Source organism: Microtus oregoni, unplaced genomic scaffold (assembly GCF_018167655.1).
Source record: "Microtus oregoni isolate MIOR12 unplaced genomic scaffold, Mior012 000006F_ref0000085, whole genome shotgun sequence".
Lineage (NCBI taxonomy): Eukaryota > Metazoa > Chordata > Mammalia > Rodentia > Cricetidae > Microtus > Microtus oregoni.
This window is the reverse complement of record NW_024543065.1, coordinates 25,896,350-25,916,615: the sequence shown is the minus strand read 5'-3', so window position 1 is coordinate 25,916,615 and position 20,266 is coordinate 25,896,350. Positions and strand designations below refer to the sequence as shown.

Here is a 20,266-nt window from a genome sequence, read left to right as displayed (position 1 = left end):
AGATCAAATGGTGAGCTGTACACTGACTGACTCTCAAAGCCTACAGTGTGACACGTGGCACTTCTCTTAGTTTCTGGACCCAAACAAGCCCCGGTTACAAAGGGCCAGAAAGAGCAGTCAGATCACGTGCTCAGAAAGTGAGAGGCTCTTGGCAGCCGAACTCCCCCAGATGCTGATGAGGAAAAGTAGGGTACAGGAGATATACCTGAAGAGTCCGTTTCTATTTGGCACAGAAAGTCCAAAAGAATCTCCCTACAGTGGCATCTGAGGTGCTTTCTCAGTCTGTGGGCAGAGGACAAGTTCCTGAAAAGGAAGCTGCAAGAGCAAAGTCAGCCTGGCTTGTTCCAGGAGGACAAGGACGTCTGGGGGGCTGGAGTGAACAAACAATGAGGCAGACGTCTAAAATTAGATCACAGGGGTTACAGGTCACAGGACACAAGGTAGACCCTTCTCGTAAAGGGATCTGGCTCATGTAGATTTTTGTATGAAGACAAGGTCCAAGTCTTTTAAAATACTTTCCTTATAAAAATATTACATCATAGTAGATGCTCAGTGTTGACTGCATGGAGGCATTAATCTTACACTCTTAGCAGATTACAAAGAAGCAAGAATGTTGATGAGAAAATCAACAATGTCACTGCTAAGAAACAGTGACACTACTAGTAGTGTGTTATTTAGTATGGTTTTGAACAATGGGCATATTTTACATATTCTTTTACAATAAATTATTTATTTTAAAACAATAGCATTTTTTCCTAATTTTATATATATATATCCTATTGTGAATGTTTGGGCAAACCCTGAAAACCCAAAAGGAGAATCCAAGAGTCCTTCATAGGCCCATTGTGCAAGGCTGCTGTTAGTGTTTGGGTATATGCCCAGTCTTTTTTCTGAGCACCGGCAGGCTGTGTAAGGCCAGTCACTAGCCACCCTGTGCTTCAGGTTCCTCATCAGTACAGTGAAAGTAGGAACACCTGCTTTGTAAGGTTAACGTGAAGTGTAAACAAGGTAAATAACAAATTTCTTACACAGTCTAATACCTGGCACAAAATAACTGCATGGAATTGCATACTGTTTTGTGTATTTCTAAATAGTTTTCATACTTTATACGTTATTTTTTAACATGGTGTCACCAGTATTTCCCCAAATCTTTATTTCTTTTTATACATAGTGAGACAAGGTAAGGTCTCACTATGTTACCCTGGTTGTCCTCAAACTTACTGCTATCTTCCTACCCTTCCAAAACGTTTTTTAATGACTGTATTACATGAACAAATAAATTTCTCTTAATTATGCCCCTTTTGTTGGACTTTCTTCTTTAATATGTAAATGTTGAGACAGTTTCAATTTCTCAGAAAAATACAAAACCCTTCTTTGCCTCTGAACAACTTGAAAGAAGTCACCAACTTGATTTCCTCATCATTTATAAATACCGTAGTGAAAGATTTCCAACAAGACACTCCCCTACATAACTCAAGTTCAAACAGCAAAATAGCAAATTAACATGGATACACACACACACACACACACACACACACGCACACACATTTAAGACAAGGTTTCTCTGTGTAACTGCCTTGACTGTCCTGAAACTCACTTTATAGACCAACCTGGCCTTAAACTCACAGAAATCTGCCTGCCTCTGTCTCTTGAATGTTGGGATTAAAAGTATGCACCCCTATTTCCCAGCTCTCTGTTTTAAACTTTAAAAAAAAATTGTTTGTGTGTTTGCCACATGTGTGCAGGTGTCTGTGGAGTCAGAAAGGGCCGTCAGACCCCCCCTGAAATCGGAAGTGCAAGCAACTGTGAGCCACTGGGTATGGATGCAGGATGAAAAGCAAACACGAGCCCTTTGGAAGAGCAGCAGATGCTCTTAGTCACTGAGATACTTCTCAAGCCCTCTCCATTTCTAAACAGATTCTAACCTACGGAAAATGGTTCCAGCCCAAACTATGTATTATTATCAGTCAAGTATTAATCCCTCTTTTGTCTGGTATACTAGAGTTATTAGGAGTGTTGTGGAGACAGTACATGTTCTTACTGTGTGCCATGCTCTATAGCCTCTCTACTTTGACTTTCACAATCTCTGATGGAGAATTTTTCTGGACACTTTTCTTGCCCCACCTAGGCTCTGATATCTTACTTCAAGTCATTTCTCTTTGGGGATGCCCCCTTCAGCTTGCCTGAACTCCAACACACACACTAGGTTAACTTTTTTTTGCAAAAAGATTCCCGTATTTTATGTGGGATCTAAAATCATGTTCCAGATTGCACCTATATCCTCAACCCACCTGGACTGCCAGTCCCCTGTGTAGGGGAATGTGCTACAGTAGTGTTGCAGGGATATCCTGACTTATTGGGAAGCCAGGATATACTGAGAGCCTCAATAGGACAGCTCTGGGGATGGAGCGACAATAGGACAGCTCTGGAGGGGTAGAGCTGCAATAGGACAGCTGGGGGGAGGGATAGAGCCGCAATAGGACAGCTGGGGGAGGTAGAGCTGCAATAGGACAGCTCAGCCCTGGTGGAAAGGTGTCCTGACTATCGGGAAGCCAGGTTACCTGAAGCTGGGGTGCAGTGGGGGATGGTCTCCACGCAGGATATAGGGATCCTTCTCTTCTGGAGAGCCTCTATAGCTGAGTTCTGCTCTGTTTCCTTAAGGGAATGTTCTAGCAGAGCTATCTGTTTCTTCTCCGGCCCACCTTTTGCTAGCACTCTGCTAAAGGGCTTAGCTCCAGGGAAAAGTTGTTACTTTTTCCTTCCTGGCTTTGCTCAGCCCCCTTAAAGAGCAAGGTTCTTCTGTTCTGCACTGCCTTGCTGAGGTCTCCTAGGGAGCATCTCAGCAAGGTTTTTCAGCTCAGTCCCCTAAGGGACTTCCCAGCCAGGTTCTTCTGGTCTGCCCGCAGGCAATGAAGGTTGTCACCCAATACTCTTTTGAGAAAAAGATTTATTTGGGAAAGAGGAATCCAGAAGAGTGGCTGCCTCCGCCTGGGAGGGATTAATAGCCGCTCTTAACTGAAGGGGTGGAGAGGCTTATATAGGGCTTCTAAGGGGTGGAGTTTTCCCAAGGGAGAAGGGGGATTGGTTAGATTTTCCCTGCTCAGGGATTGTTCAGTTTAGGTGGTCAGGGGCAGAAATGGCTCTGACATCATAGCCAAAATGTGTTTCTTTCACTGGTCCTTTTTAGCTTTTTGACTCCAATCTTAGGACCGAGGCATATATCTTTCACTGGCTCTGAGTCTAGGGACAAAGTGTGTTTCTTTGACACTAGTTTCAGAGCCAGGGCACATGTCTTTAGTCCTGGGTTCAGAGATAAAGATGTTTTTCTCCCTGGCCCAGGTCTCAAATACAGGGTATGTTTCTTTCTCTGACTCTGGGTTCAGAGTCAGAGTGGTCACTGATTGGTTGGTTTCCTGCTCTAGTTGTCCCTTTTATCCTACACCCTGCACTACACCATCCTCTCAATCCTCTTTGGGTTTGACATTGTGTGTCAGACTGACCCGAGCAGGGATGCCTTCCTTCCCCCATTCTTCTGGTGCTATACTTCTTTAATATTCACATCATTTATGGGAGTCCTGCTAGTTTTCTCCCAAATGAAGAAAGTTTCCATTGGCTAGATTGTTGATGCCCTTTTGCTAATAATGGTTTCCTTTCAAAATTAAAAAACAACTTGGGTAATAAAATATACACATATGATTCATCTGAGATGTTCATTGTATTACCACATACTTTAGAATCACACTTCGTGTTAAAATTGAGCTGACACTGTAGGATCGCCTATGTGACAGTATTTAACTTTACTATGTTGGTAGCTATTTTGTTGGCAAATTTTAGCATAAAAATAACCAAAACTACCCTATGCGTTGATTAATGAGAATCATATTGAATTATCTTACCAGTTTTAAAACTAAAACTTTTTCAGTGATGAGATATTTTTGAGTTTGATCTCTTTAAGTTGTTTTGTTGAGACAGTGTCTTGCTATCTGGCTCTGGCTGGCCTGAAACTTACTTTGTAGCCCAGGATGTCCTCCCATTTGCAACATCCTCTTACTTCAGCCTCTGGGTGTTGAGATTACCAGCATAAAAGATTGCACCAGCCCCCTACCCCCTTTAACTTCTTCGTGTGAGGGTTTAGTATCTTAATTTATTTTAAAAATTGATTTTAATTTTCCAACATGAAAATAATTATGTCCTTACTTTAATTGTCACAAACTAGTGAAAAAAGAACAAGGTCATTTTAATTACAAACAATACATTCATGCAAAGAGAAGGCCGTATAAATCATGGTGCCCAGCACAAATGAAATTTCATTGTAGTTCAAGTAGAAAAACATGCTGAAGAAATAAAGTCATTAGGGGCTCATAGTATCTTGGGCTAAATTCAGAAGAAACCAAGTAAAGCTGTCCCTGTGTTCAGGATGTGAGCATGTGTGTTAGTATCGTTTTGTTTGTGTGACATTAAAACCTGCAAATACTCTCCACAATGAACTTTCTTTTAGATTTATTTTATATTTATGAGTGTTTTGCCTTTGTATGTCTGTGCACCACATACATTTCTGGTGCCTTCAGAGATCAGAAGAGGGCATTGGATTCCCTGAAAGTAGAGTTATGGATGTCTGTGAACCACAATGTAGGCACTAAGAGCCAAAGCTGGGTCCTCTGCAAGTGCAACAAGTGTTCTTAAGTGATGTGCCATCTCTCCTGTCCTATCAAGAACTTTGTATTAAAAGCTTTTTCTTAAAGTATCAGCATTGTACCCTTCTTTAATCACTCGGGCTGGAGAGATGATTCAGCTGTTAAAGGCCAGGCTCACAGCCAAAAATATAGCATCAGCTAGGCAAATCACAACAAAAAACTGGGGGCTGGATGGGTGGTTCAGTTCTTAAAGTGCATCTAGCTCTTTCAGAAGACACAGATTTGGTTCCCAGCATCCACATTAGGTGGTTCAGTTTCCAGGGAAGATCCAGCGCTTCTGGCCTCCATGGGTGTCTATAATTATGTGCGCATACCATTACACACATGCACATAATTAAACAACCAAACAAAACCAATCAACAGTGACTTCAAATGAGCAAGCTCATAGGAGTGAAAACTGTTTTGAATCATGATTATAGAGCCAGGTGTAGTGGTGCTTACCTTTATTCTCAATACTCAGGAGGCCGAGGTAAGGCAGTTATCTCTAAGTTTGAGGATAGCCAGGTCTACAGGACAACCAGTTAGGCAAATCCTGTCTTGAAAAAACGACAAATAATAATGATTGAGTCACATAATTACTCAATCAACCATTGAAATATAAATGCATAAGAGCATCCTATTATGCTTTTATAATTACATGACTAAATTACAACTAACCAACACTGGACATTTAGTTCCAGTAGTAACTTTCACCTAAACCTGATGTTTCTTTATTTGAATTTACCTGGTAATCTTGTTTAAACTAATTACAAATATGATTTTTTCTTATAACTTTTTGAGTTGCGGTTTTTAAAAACTGTAAAATTGAGTGAGCTGGAGAAATGGTCAGTGGCTAAGTGTAGCAGGCTTTCTTGGACTACCAACCCCAAATCATGATGTGGAGACTTCTTTTTAATTATGAGTGCTCAACCTTATCTTATGCTTATCCCACTAGCTCTTATAACTTATTTTAACCAGTTTCTTTTCATCTACATTTTTGCCTTGGGGTCTTTTACCTTTCCTTCATTCTGTATGTCCTACTGTCTGGTTGTCTGGCTGCTGCCTAGCTGACTGGCCCTAGGCATCTCCCTCTCTTTCTCCCTTGTTCTCTCTTCTTTCATCCTACTTATTCTCTATGTCCATCATCTACCTCTGACCTCCATAGACACACGTGTATACACACACACACACGAGCCCACATATACATAAACAATTTAAAATATACCATCTTGATCAACTCACTATTATTAAGAATATCTGCGATGTTGGGAAAATCCAGGATTTTCCTCTTTGTTTTCGGTTTTTAATCAACTATAACTAGGAAGCATTTATATTTAACTATATATTTGTGTATATTTAAGAAACGTTTAGATGAAAGCTGTTTAAGTCACTGTTGGTGGTGAGGGTATCCAGGAGAACTTATTTCTTAAGAAAATAAGAGGTTTGAAATACACTAACCAGTGTGGTAACATTCTTTCAGTTTAATGATTGCTCTGCCAGCTCTCCAGGCTTTCCCCTGTGTTTGGCTTACCTAGGAGACTGGGTTGGAGATGACAATGAGACTTCATTTCTTAAGAAAGCAGAGTTTGAGAGCATAGCAGGGTTCCCAACGAGAATCCAGGTTTTCCGATTTTAATAATAGGCATAATGTGAACACAATACAGCCTTTGAAATTATTTCTAGCATACTTACACATCTATTATCTATCTTTTAGGTTCCACAGTCAGCTTCTCCTTTAAAGCCAAGCATCATTACCAAGTGTTGCTGCTATCCCTTTAATCATAGCGGCTAGCTCTGCCCAGGGCCTTGCTTCTTAGCAAGAGTTAGCCCTGGGAAAGAAGGCTGTCTCCAGGTGCTGTGGCTATTCTCTGAATCCTGTCCGGCTTCTCCCTGACCTGGTTAAGAAAACAAATTAGACTGAGCAGCAACCCCAGGAAGACCCCCCTGGAAGTTTAAGGCTTAAAAACTCACATTATAGACACTTCATAGGCCTTCATTTTCAAACTATAAGATTTTTGTTGTTAGAATTTGCTGTTAGATTTTTTGGGGGGAGGGTAATTTGTCTGCTGAGATGGCTTAGCAGATGAAAGCCTTTGCCGCCAAGCTTCATGACCTGAGTTTGATCCCCAGAATCCATGATGGAAGGAGACCACCAGTTCTATAATGCTGTCCTCTGACCTCCACGTGTGCATATCTACACCACACACACACACACACACACACACACACTAAAATTGAAAGAAATCCAAAGTCCCCATAAATATTTCTTAACCCTGGGATACAAAGCTGGATGAAAGAGCAAGAAAGGAAGAAGCCTTTTTGAGCATTTCCTACACACAGGCACAACTGTAGACACTCTCTTTCTTTCATCTGATCTTATTCTGACATTCTCCCTGGGAATCAGTTCTTTTTCTTGATGTGGGCTGCGACAGAGTAAAGTTATATGCTTAAGGTCGTATTACATGTAAGAGAATTGAGATTCAAACCTAGGTGTACCTGATTAATACTGTGCCACACACAAGAAGCTTGTGAAAGTGTGCCACAGGTTTGGCTTACCAGTGTTTTAGTCCCCATACTGTGTCTAGGGAACTTGGTTATTACCAGTTTCACTCATAAAATTTCTTTGCCCATTCTGGCAAGTTACCATTCTCTGCTTTCTTGCTTGTTTGTATTCAGCCGAGAGGCTCCACCAAAGCATTTCCCAGACCATACTAAGCAGTGTGCTGAATTTTCCTTGCTCTGCGCCAGCTGTGCCACCAGACAGGATTCAGCTGTCCCTGCTGTGCAGCTGCTTCTTCACCTTCCTACCTGCAGCAGGCAGGACCATCTTGCCCTTTTCCAGTCATGGAGCTGAGCTGCTCTTTAGAGAGGTGTGATGGATGGCCAGTGGTCTGTGTTGTCATTTATTGGTTGAATATATACATTCTGCAGTGCTGTTACATGCTTTCCCCATTTCTTACATTCTGTCTCTTGGTCTCTTATCTCATTTTCATGGTGATTTATAGGGACCTTGAATGCAATAATCTAAAAAGTGTGTGGGGGAAGGAATGGATCTTCTGTTTATTAGGGGGGAAATACACATTCACCTGCTTCTTTGAAGATTTGAGCCAGAAACTGATCATCACTCAAAGGTCATGTGAAGGTCAGAGGCAAGAGATCAGATGTCTCACTTGTTGTCCTAATGAGCTTTCCCACCGTGACATCCTATCTCTCCAGCTGCATTGTAAGTCGCTGCAAGACAAGAGTGTGTCACTTCTCTTTATGTGTATACCGCTTTGCACATAGTAGGTGATGATTATCAAGTTGGAGATTGGTGTTGGTTTGTTAGTTGCTGTAGTAGCTGCTAATCTCCCTTTTGAATGGCAGTTTCACTAGAAAGTATGGCATGACGGGACTGGAGCCCCCAACTCTAGTTCATGTGTTTTTTTTTTTCTTTTTCAGAGAATAATGAGTGATATACTGGTACCCAAAGACTCCACATCTTGAATGTGGAGATTCTCTGCCCACACACTTTGAGACACACAGCTTAAGCTCACCTCATAGCATCCCCTGAAGCACTCAGATGCCAGTCTTCATCAGAAGTGGACTAAGTAACCACCCCTAGACACAGCAGGAGATATCCCAGATACTCCTCTCACTGATGGAGATCTTGGGCTTCTCTTTTGTACAAAACTGTTTCAGGCCAGGCTGATAGAGCCTTGGTTTGCGTGCAGAAGTGTCATTCACAGAAGAAATGAGTGACTGGCTTACCATACGGATATCTTGTAAATGAGATGCACAACTGCTTTCTAAAAAAAAAAAAAAAAAAAAGGATAGAGAAAACATGATGTAATCTTTCCCAGATGACTAAGGTCATTATTTTTAAAACTAGTCAGGTATAAGGACAACTGTGTTATTACCAGGAACGTTGTTTGCTTGCCTGCTTGCTTGCTATGTTTTAGAACAGGGTTTTGCTATGTAACCCAGGTTGGCCTTGTTCTCACCTTTGTAGCCTGCCGGGCTCTGAACTTGCAGAGATAGTCCACCTGCCTTCCGAGTGCTAAAATTACAGATGCGTGTCATCACACCTGACTTCTTAGCAGGAACTTCTGAAGGGTTGTCTAGGGTTTCATTTGCTGTGGTCAAACACCATGATCAAAAAGCAAGTTGGGAAAAAAATATTGTAGTCCATCACTGAAGGAAATCAGGATGGGAATTCAGACAAAGTGGGGACCTGGAGGCAGGAGCTGATGCAGAGGCTATGGAGGGGTACTGCTTACTGGCTCACCACTTGGTCTGCTCAGCCTGCATTTTTTTTTTTCGAGCCAGGGTTTCTCTGTATTTTTGGAGCCTGTCCTGGAACTAGCTCTTGTAGACCAAGCTGGTCTCAAACTCACAAAGATCCACCTGCCTCTGCCTCCCAAGTGCTGGGATTAAAGGCATGCACCACCACCGTCCGGCCCAGCCTGCATTCTTATAGAACCTACGACCACCAGCCCAGGGATGGTACCACCCACAATTGTCTGCACCCCCATAAATCACTAATGAAGAAAATGCCTTACAAACTTGCCTACAGCATGATCTCATGGGGGCATTTTCTTAATTGAGGTTTCCTCCTCTCAGATGACTTTAAATTATGTCAAGTTGACATAAAACTGCCCAGCACGTGGTTATGAATCTGAACCACTGAAGCTGTGGCTATTTTGATTTCACTTGGGTAAGGTAAAAATTAAATATAAGGATGCTTTTTTTAAATTTTATTTATTTATTTATTTTTAAATGTGCATTGATGTTTTGCCTGCATGTATGTCTGTGTGAGGGTGTAGGACCCCTGGAACTGAAATGACAGTCTTTAGCTGCCAGTGAGTGCTGGGAATTGAACCTGGGCTCCCTAGAAGAGCATCCAGTGCTCCCAACTGCTGAGCCATCTCTTTATCCCCAAGGATGCTTTTATAAATACTACTTGGCAACATTTTAAAAGTTGCATATTTAATGGTTTGGTGTTTTGGTTTGGTTTGGTTTTAGTTTTGTCTGTTTTGGTGATTTGAATAAGAATGGCTTCCGAGGCGCATAGATTCAAACGCTCGGTCACCAGGGTCACCATTTGAAAGGATTAGGAGGTGTGGCCTTGTTTGAGAAAGCTTGTCCACTGGAAGTGGGCTTTGAGTTTTCCAACCTAAGAATCTCTTTTCTCCTGCTGCCTGCAGATCCGAATGTAGAATTCTCAGCTATTTCTCCCACACCATGTCTGCCTACACGCCACTATGCTCCCTGCCACAATGATAATGAACTAAGCCTCTGAAACTGTAAGCAAACTCCAATTAAGTACTTTCTTTTATAAGAAGAGTTGTCTTGGTCCTGGTGTCTCTTCACAGCAATAGAACAGTGACCAAGACATCTGTTCAAAATATTTTCATAACAAAAAAATGTCAGAACGACAGCCGCCACTTCTATCGGGAAGCCAATTCCTAATCCTCCTTTACTGGTGTCTTCCTAAGTGGCAACTGCTGACCTCCTAAGGGTGAAAAAACAGGCACCTGTACTTGTCAGGACTGTGAACAAAAGAAGCAAAAGGTGAGCACATCTGTGTTGGGGTTAGCGTCTGTGCTTGTGTTAGGATAAGAACAGTAATGTGTAATACCTGACACCATAGCTTGAATTAGTTCATAAGTCAGCCATACTTCTCTTACTAGGATCAAAGGTCAAGTAATATGTAAAATGCCCAGCGGCTGGCCAAACAAGCTCTCCTCACGCCAACTGTTTGCCATAACCATGTTCACAAACTGTTCTAGGAGCCATTGTGAACAAGCACCTTGTTTTAAAGGGTTATTTAAAACTCTAGTAGAAGAGATTTCTTTCTAGTGACAAAGGAGAACACTGAGGTTGGTTATTTTACCTTAGTATAACTTGGGCTTTATAACATTAAATGTAAACATCCTTAGTCTTTAGCTTGGGGGGATTTTTATAAAACCTCCACATTGGTATGTATTTCAGACTCAAAAATCCACCGCCCTGGAACCTACTAGAGAAGGATTTCAAACTAGGGAAACGTAAGTTCTCTATGGTTTCTGAGTAAGCAAACTGTGGCTAACAACAGATTGGAGAGTAAAATCAGTTAGTCCTTGTACTCAAGGAAACTTGACAGACGGAATGCAAGATGCTAAATCAGCCAGGTCCGGGCTTTACTTCTCTGAGAAGTAAAGACTTTCAGAGAAGTCTTTGGCCAACGCCAATGTCCAGATCATACTGCTGTACCCAGATAAACTCAGAACCAGAAGCTTTCTGCCCTGGTATTGCCTGGGAGGGGGCAAAGGCCAGGCAGGTACCCAAGGCCCAGCTGCGGCTCCATGGTGAGGCTGGCACGAGGCTTGGCTGCCAGCCTTTTCCAAAGCAATCCTTTGATAACACTGATTACATTTCCCTCACCAGAGCCTGGGGCTGATTGAGAAACAGCCAACTTCTCTGGGTAACAAAGAGGAGGGGAAAGTAATCCAAACACAGGTTTTATTATAAAATCCAGGCAGTGAGAGAAGTATGTTTATTCTGTAAGATAGCACACCTGCTCAGGCCCGGGAGGCTCATTTCCATCAGTTGCCATGGCAAACTCGTTATACTTCAGGGCCATGTGGCTTTGTTTCCTTTTGAAATCTGGTCCTTGTCCTACCTTCTCTAACAACTCCAACACAATGGCATGGGAGCCTGCGACAGCATAATTGATTTTTCCTTCTCTCTATCAGCAGTTCACATTTGTTGGGCACAGGCCTGAGTCTGCCTTCTCCTTTGAACTCCTTGCTAACCATGAAGGCATGCTTCGGAAAGCTATCCTCATTAACATTCCAGGTCTCTCCTCCCTGTCAGCAGCAACAAAGCCTGCATCAATGGCCTCCTTCCTCCCTGCTTTACTGAGTGGCTCAGTTCCATGTTTTGCTGCTGATCCAGGTGCCCAGGCAAACAACTCTAGGCTAAGAAGCATGCAGGAGAGAGTAAAAATAGAACAGCAGCTTGGATGCATACCAGAGCAGCTACTTCATCGCCACGCTCTGCACACTAAGCCTAATGGGATCCATCAGGCAGGAGTCCTCTCACACTCACCTTCTCCCTCCTGCCTCCCCTCTCCCTCCCTCCCCAGCTGCCTTCTTCCATCAGCACCTTCCTGGTGAAGGGAGCAAAGGGAGGTCAGGCATGGGACAAGAAAGATGTGCCCCAGTAGTTTTAGCTTACAATACCTAGGAGATCTGGGGGCTGTGATTATGCCTCACAAGAGCTAGAAAAGAGTGAGCAGGCCTAGAGCTTGTCACCTTTGCCCAGCTCTACCAGCCCATGCTTCTCATTGTTTAGCAAAGTCTCAACACTTCCTAAACCATCTGAATAAATGTGACCTAGGCCCACATCCAAAAGGTCTCTGAGAAGGTAAATACAAAAGTCAGCCACAATGACCATTCCTTTTGCAGGTCCCACCTGCTTGGCTTGAGGCATATACCTAGTCACACATGGTAGTCTACAAAAGCTATCCACCTCTCTCCATGTGTTCTAAAGTTCTAAGTCTAAAAGCATTCTTCAAGAAAAAAATTTCTGAAAGAGTTGGTATGACATTAGGGCCATGCTGTCCTGCTTGGTTACAGGTCTCTCAGAATGACTGTACTGATTGGATTCTTTTGTGCTGTTTTATGCCTCATGGTGAACTGTATTGTTCCTGCAGCAAATCCAAATCCCCTCCTAAGCAGCTAAAGTCTTCCAAGCACCACCTTTGTGGCATGAGTAGGACTCAAGAGAGAAGAGTTTCACAGTGTTTGAAGAAAAAAAAAAAAAACAGTTTTTGAGAACTATTGATGTTTTGGAGTTTGAAACACGCACATGTACATGCACACAAATGCGCATGCCCACACCTTTAAGACATTCATCTGATTGCAGATGTTTTGTCTTTAAGCTTCAGGAAGGTATTGAGGATTTTTAAGTTGGCTTAGGGTTCACATTAAACCACTACCAAATAAATATGCCAAATCACTTCAAGAAGAGCTCTATCCATATCATCACGGCAATAATTAATTCCCTGAAGAGATTCTCCCGGCACAAGCAGTAGCGTGATCATTTACTCACCTAGCCACCAGAGGATGGAGGTAATCTTCCCTCAGGCCTCCTGTGTTCAGGAGGCTATGTTTACTTCAGGGAGGAACTGGGTCATGAGTCTCCCAGTAAAACCCAGGATGTTCCATAGGCTCACAGCCTTCAAGCTTTATCACTGGGGCTGTAGCCCTGGAGTGACCTTGAGCAAATCAGTTTCTCTGAGTCCTGCTCCCTTCCTACATAAAACAAAGTCACAGGGTCCCTTTCAGACTGAAAATTCCATGACAGAAATATATTACTTTAAAATGTCACTGTTTTGCTTTTATTCTTTCTTGCTTTTTGTTTGTTGTTGAGTTATCTCATATAGAACTGTTTGTGCTGAAACAGCACAAGAGTCTCTGTTCTGAGAGGTGTGACTTTGTGGTATCTTCCCACAGTGTAACCTACCTTCTCATTTCATCTGCTGCTAGGAGAGGCTCTCACAGACTCTTCTTAGCACGTTAAAGAGAAGCAGAAAGATCCTCTGGTTTGAAAGACTCTTTCTGGGTCATTTCAATGGTCATAGATCTTTGCAATCCATTTGGCAAAGGTGCTGGTGACAAAGTGGATTTGGCAAAGTGACTGTGGTGGTTGATGAAGTGACTGGGTTAGGAAAAATGTTTTTGGCCAAACATCCGAAAATAAGGATGTAAAGTCCAAAGTGGAGAACTTTCATGTCTTGTTGAGATGACTCAGAAAAACTCAGGTCTTTAAGGGGTGATTTGTTTACTGGGAAAGAAGGAAGAGACTACAGCAATGGTTTTTCTGAGTGCTGAGCTGAGGAAAAGCCAGGTTTTTACTTTGATGGTAGCCCCATGGTGAGACATTTTTGAGCTGTATAGAAGTTAAACTAGACAGGCAAGTATTTGGAAGTCAGACACTGAAATTAAAATTAGCCACTAAATATCAGAAAATAATCTAACTCTATACCCAGTACATCCCCAAGTTAGCTTCTGTATGACTAAAGTCATGAGGCTACAAAGTTATTTTTACCAAGGCAGACCTATCCTATTTCTACCCTCAAATTATCGACAAGGCAGACCTATCCTATTTCCACCCTCAAATTATCGACAAATAGATACAAGGACCAGGATAATGTTTAAGTAAAACAGGTGTTGAGTATCAGTGTTCTAAAATAATTGAAAAAATTCCTTTGCTGCTGTTGGTCATATTTTGTAGACACTTCAGAACCAAGTTGTCTCTTTTGGTGAGTACAGCATGAACGCTCCCTCCCTCCCTCCTGCCCCCCCCCTCTCTCTCTCACACACACACACACACACACACACACACACACACACACACACACATTTGGGTATTTGTTTGGCTGGTGGCTGGCTTGCATTTTGCTTGTTTTGCTATCAATTGTAACACTTTAAGGACTGTTTGTTGCACATCAGGGACCTTAACCACTTGAGACAGGAAGAATAGAGGGAACTTGTGGCTGAATGCTCCAGGAGTCTCTGAAGGGGGAGGAGGGCTAATAACATTACATTACTAAATCTTTGCAAGCTGGAAACATTTCAAAGAAATAATTGCTGGGCTGTTTCTGCAGATGTTGAATCCTCAATAATGGGCTCACCTCAAACCAGAACAATGAAAAGAGAAAAAAGACTTGAAGTTGGTGTTTAGAATGTTTGCCAGGAATTCAGAGTTGGCCAAACAAGAAAATTCTATTAGATCTAAAATGCCACTGAAGTAATTATTTTTCCCATAAAGTCATACAGATGAGCACTTAAATTCTGCTATTTTTTTCTTTATTTAAAGCATTTACTCCGTGCACAAGTAGACATAAAGTAGGTCAGATTGTAGTCTTTGTAATTCATTAGCAAGTTTTCTTTTTTGTAGTTAAAGAGTGTTTGTCTCTCTCTATAGTTACATTTAGAGGATAACTATCTCAGAGCAAAGTTGAAACTTGTTTACCCAAATAGGCAGAGAAAGGAAGCAATAGCTCTCATCACCCAAGCATCTTTTTATTAATCTATTCTTTCCTTGTGCTACAGTTTATTTAGATCACACACATGTGCATGCACACACACACACACACATTTTATAAATGGCTATATGTCATTTCCTTGGAGACCAAATAAGCCCAAATTATTGATTTCATTTAAAAATAAAGATATTTTTTTAAAAAAAAGAAGAAAATATCTCTTCAAACAATGTACCTGAGAGCTGGGGTTTGGCTTATGTTAAAGCATATCCAGGGTCCTAGATTCACTCTTCAGCCCTGGGGTCTGGGAGGAACAGTTTTGTCAGATACATTGATGCATGCCTATAATCCCAACACTCAGGGAGTAGAGGGAGCAGGACTACAAATTACAGGTCAATCTGGCCTAAGCAGTTGTAGGGTAACCTGAACCACACAGTAAGACTCTTTTTTAAAAAATCAGCAAAACCCATTAAGGTATGTTTTTTGTTAATATGAGTCAATTAATTTTTCTGTTTTCTAAAAAATGGTTAAATTTCAATTAAAAAAAAAAAAAGAAAATGTAACCCGGTATAGTGGTTTGAATTGGAATGGCTCTAAATTTGAATGTCTGGTTTTCAGTTGGTGAACTGTTTAGAAAGGATTAGGAGGTGTGGCCTGGTGTGCGAAGTCCTGTCTATGTGTTGCTTTTGTTGGTTAGTGAATAAAGCTGTTTTGGCCAGTGGCTTATCAGATTAGAACAAGGCAGGAATTCCAAACACATAGAGGAGGAAAGAAGGCGGAGTCAAAGAGAAGCCACGTAGCCCCAAAGGAGAAACGTGCCCCTGCTGGAGTCAGTTGGGACTTTACCTGTAGGCCACAACCTTGTGGTGATGCACAGATTAATGGAGATGGGTTAGTTTAGGATATAAGAGCTAGCTAGAAATATGTTTAAGCTACTGGCCAAACGGTATTGCAAATAATAAAATAAAATGTGATTATTTTGGGTCTAGGTGGCTGGGAAGTGGACAAGCAGCCTCCATCTACAGTGGCCTTGTTGGAGGAGGTGTGTCACTGCAGGTGCACTTTGAGGTTTCAAAAGACTATGCCAGGCCCTTTCTCCCTCCTGCTCAGCCTCCATCTTGTGGATAAGATGTAAGCTCCTAGCTCCTACATCAGAACCATTTCTGTCAGCCTGCTGCCACACTCCCTGCCATGATAATCATGGACTCATCCTCTGAAACTGTAAGCAAGCCCCCAATTAAATACTTCCTTTTCAACACAGTCTTGATCATAACATCTCCTCACAGCAATAGAATAGTAACTACTACACCAGGCATGTTGGTGCATGCCTGTAATCCTAGCACTTAGAGGGCCAAGAAAGGAGGAATGATGTTAAGTTCAAGACTCCCACTCTACAGAGTGAGTTCTGGCCCAGTCAGAACTACATAGTGAGACCCTTTCTCCAAAAAATGAAACATAAATAAAAAGTAAAATTAAATTTATTCCCTGGGAGATGTAATTGTAAAAAATAAATACCTGATTACTTCTCCAAAGAAAATCTAGAGTTTAGGTCTCAGATTGCATACTTTCTAGGTTCATTAAAAATCCCTTGGTCCATATGATTTTATGAGTATCCCAGGTCTCAGAAAAGTGGAAAAACTTGCTTAATTACAGGTGCTTAGGCTTAGGACAAAGATTAGAACTTTTAGACCACAACTCGGGCCTGTGTGACACATGCCTCTTACATCATGCGTAGACTCAAAATATGTATTTTAACTAAATGGTCAGACCACCCCATTTCTGTCTCTGTCTCTCTCTCTTCCTCCCTTCCTCCATCCCTCCCCCCCTCTTTCTTGTTTATTTGGTTTTTAGAAACAGGGTTTCTCTGTGTATCCCTGGCTGTCCTGGATCTCCCTCTGTTGACCAGACTGTCCTTGAACTCACAGAGATCCACCTGCCTCTGCCTCCCAAGTGCTGGGATTAAAGGCGAGCATCACTGACCCTTTTTTCTCTTCTTGCAGTGCTGGGAGTTGAATCCTGGACATCTCCTACATGTTAAGCAAGTGTTCTACCACTGAGCCACACTCCCTGCGCAATCGTACTGTTTACAATCAGGGTTGTTCTGTTAAAAGCCTCAACTGTAAGAGTAAACCTTTCATAGTTACATAAAAAGGGATTTTTTAACTTTCTTTAAATTTATTAATCCTTTAATACAGATAACTTTATCACATTTATCTAATACTATATCTAAGCGGTTTTGTTGCTGTCCCACACCTGTCCATTTCAGTGTAAATTAATACGCCCAACTCCATTCAGATAAATGAAACACGTTCTTCCAAAGAGTAATCATTTATTATTTGGACATGAATCAGGTTGGTCTTTGGTCTAAGGACACAGCATCTGACCAACTCATAAAAGTAGCTGAAGTGATGGGGGAGTTCTTGTGGTCGTAGGTGTTTGCTGCCGTCACCTATAGTATCCACTCACCAAAAGTACTCAGCTCAGGAGGACATGGGTACCTTGTGTGTTTTTTAAAAGACAGGACATACAGAGCAGTCAAAGTATTGGGAGGCAGAGAATTGTGCAGAAGAAGTGTTCTGGGTCCTGAATCCCCCTAGAAGACACTGAAACAGGCCTGACTGTCACCAGCCAGCCTCAGCTAGAAGAATGCTGTGAGAACAGGGCCACCCTGAGCTGGAGGCGGCTGGGTCACAGGGGTACCACCTGAAGGGTGGGCAGAGGACCACGGGGAGGAGCCACATACTCTTCCTCTCGGAGCAGCCGCAGCAGGATGTTTTTCTTATTCTTGGGCCAGCTGTAAACATGAGTGTTCTGGAGCCAGGTGGGCACGTGCTCCTGTGGAAGAGAGGACAGGAGCAAAGGTCACAGGAGAGAAGCCTGGATTCCAGATCCAGGGCTCAGTTCTAAACAGTCTGGCTTGCCCTTCATAGGCGTTCCCACCAGGCTGTCTTGGGAGCTGCTGTTTTGGTTTTGGAGGGTTTAACACGCAGAGCACTTTTGGCTTCGGGTGCAAGCTGTGTATCTCATTATGGAAACCACATGTGCACAGCTTTTTCTGTCAGTCTCCCAGGCTACCTGCCCTTTGCATGTCAACGTGCTTTTCACCACCTTCACATGAAAGGGGTAGGACAGAGGTCATACCGAATGATGTGAATTCCCTCTTGGCTTTGGGGGAAAGATGCCAGGGTTGCGGGCTTAATATAATTCATGAATCTTTCACTCCAGCCTGAGGTCTGGCCTGAAGTGAAAGAAGCAGGCCAGATCTCAGAACATGAGGCTGGGGTTCCACAGGTCAGTGTCGGGGACCACCCTCAGGACCGCCCTTGTGGGCCAGATATTCTGATGGGGAGAAGCACCATAAGCTCAATAGCACCGCAGAAAGGCCAGGGGATGCTGGTGTAGAAGGGAAAAGGCTGCAGCTTTTGAGAGGGTGCTTAGGGAAAGTCTCACAGCGATGGAAAGTGTGAGGCATCTTCAAAAGCAACAAGAGCACAGCAGCAAAATCAGAACAAGTGACGCTGAGTGGGTGAGGAGGGCCAGAATTCAAGGGGCTGTATCAGAGAAGGCCTGAAGACCACTATCAGGCCTCTGGTTTTCATTTTATGGTGTGCTGCTTTGAGGATTGTAGCATGAGTTTAGAACCAGGGCTCAATGTTAAGAGCAGAAGGTATCTAATGAAAAGGCCCACATGGAGGCAAAAATCAGCATAAACTCTTTTCTAAATGAAGTATGTTAATGTCCCAACCTCTGACAATAAAGAGACTGTCAGGTGAAATTTAAAAGCAATAGTAACCCCAACTAGAAATTATATATACATATCGGCATGTGCCAGTCATTCTAAGTAGTTATTGCTAGAGCCCATTGGTTAAAGTACTGTGATTAAATGCTCTCAGAAATGGAACAGTGCCTTCCACAGGCATGAAGGAAAGAACCTCACATGCTAGAGTGGTTGCAAGGATACAAGGATAGGCAAGAGTTCACTAGGCCAACAAGCTGGGAAAGGGCATTATAAGGAGAAGAAAGAGAGGGCGAAGACACCTAGATAGAGAGAAGATGAGTGAGGTTTGCTGACATGACCCATTATGACCAGAGCAGAGGCACCAGGTAAGAAGAAAGGAAAATGAGTAAGTGGACAAAGTCCAATTTCAAAGAGCCTCAAGGGTCATGCTAAGGAAGGTAGCCAATGTTTTGAAGTCAGTAGGATTCATCACAGAATTTTGAAACTAGAGATAAAGATTGAAGTTCTTTGCTGGCAAAGTGGAAGGTGACTTAGTATAGGGTCCCAGAGGAAATGGGGAGACCAGTAAAGAGATTTGCCAGTCAGTGACTGCATTTATTCTCCAGGCAAGTTAGAGCCAGGGAAGATGAGGGGTCTTTTCTTATGCATTGTGCACTGCCCAATCCTGTGTGTCCCATTCACATAGATTGGTTCCCTACTGTAGAGCAGAGGTTTCAATGCAGTCCTGACATCTAGGAATCTTCCAGAATGAGGCTGCCTCTAAGATCAGAGGGCTCTGGTCTGAGTCTCAAACTGTTTACTTAGTTGCTATCTTCTGTTTGCCAGGCCTGGAAAATGTTCTCCAGTAGCTTGACTTACATTCTCTAAAGCTGTCAGCATAGCCTTAGGAATATAATCAAAACCCTCATGAGAATCCCAGCAAGGTCCACTTAGAGTGCTGGTACTCTACTGAACTGTGTGCAGCGGAATACTGATGTGGAGCAGAAAGCAGAGGCTCCATACTTTGGTTCTAGGATGTGAGAGGGAAGAAGCATCAGATGACAATACCCTCTTATTCCTGGGCCTTTGAATACCTGATCCCCAGTTGATGATGCTGTTTGGAGGTGTGGCCTGGCTAGATGAATTATGTCACTTGAAATGGGCTTTTGGGGTGTCAAAAGCCACACTCTCTTTGTTTCCTGTTTGTCACTGGGGATGTGAGTCATCAGCTCTCAGCTTCCCACTCTAAATGTCATGCTTGCCTGCTGCCACACTAACCTGTCAGGATGGTGAGGATCTTAGCCCTCTAGAACCATGAGTCCAAAACCAACCCTTCATTCTATATGTTGCTTTGCACATGGTATTTTATCACAGCAACAGAGAAATAATTAAGCATAAACCATCCTTTGTGTACAGAGAACAACAAGAACAGCCTTGATCCTGCCAGACTTGCAGGCCTTTCCTATTCCTACTGTGAGCCCAGTGCACAACTTGCTGATCTTTCTGGTAATACTGTTCTCTCTGAGGGCTGTCAAAGAGTTGACAATATTTTCAGTCTAAAATCCCAGGTAGTCATCAAACCAGATTTGGAAAAAAAAAAAAAAGAATTATTTGAGGATCTTGTTGTTTGTTTACCTTCTTGGCATTTGGAAAGAGCACAGGGATGAATCTGAAATTCATGCTTCCTTGATTTATGAACTCGATCTGCATCTAAAATCAAACAAATGTGAAGATTAAGTAATCTGGGAACAAAGATGAGAAGTTGATGTGTCAACAATAGTGCCAGCCCACCAGGCGGCCTTACTCTTCCAGGTTGTTTGTCTGAGGAGCTCTCCCCATTACACACTATGCCACTTTTCTTGT

General features: G+C 42.6%; 1 protein-coding gene and 1 long non-coding RNA gene across 3 annotated transcripts in view; one reads left to right on the top strand and one right to left on the bottom strand.

Moving 5' to 3' along the window:
• LOC121449560 overlaps window positions 1-20,266 on the top strand; it is a 124,688-nt gene that overhangs the window by 73,573 nt on the left and 30,849 nt on the right. The gene's annotated exons all lie outside the window — the stretch shown is intronic.
• Traf3ip2 (TRAF3 interacting protein 2) overlaps window positions 16,998-20,266 on the bottom strand; it is a 42,425-nt gene continuing 39,156 nt past the window's right edge. For both annotated transcript variants that reach the window (XM_041654074.1, XM_041654075.1), the window contains 2 exons: window positions 20,039-20,113; window positions 16,998-17,520 (listed from right to left, as the gene is read on the bottom strand). In XM_041654074.1, the coding sequence (XP_041510008.1) occupies window positions 17,374-17,520; window positions 20,039-20,113 (222 nt within the window). In that variant the 3' untranslated portion in view covers window positions 16,998-17,373. The remainder of the gene's footprint in view (window positions 17,521-20,038; window positions 20,114-20,266) is intronic.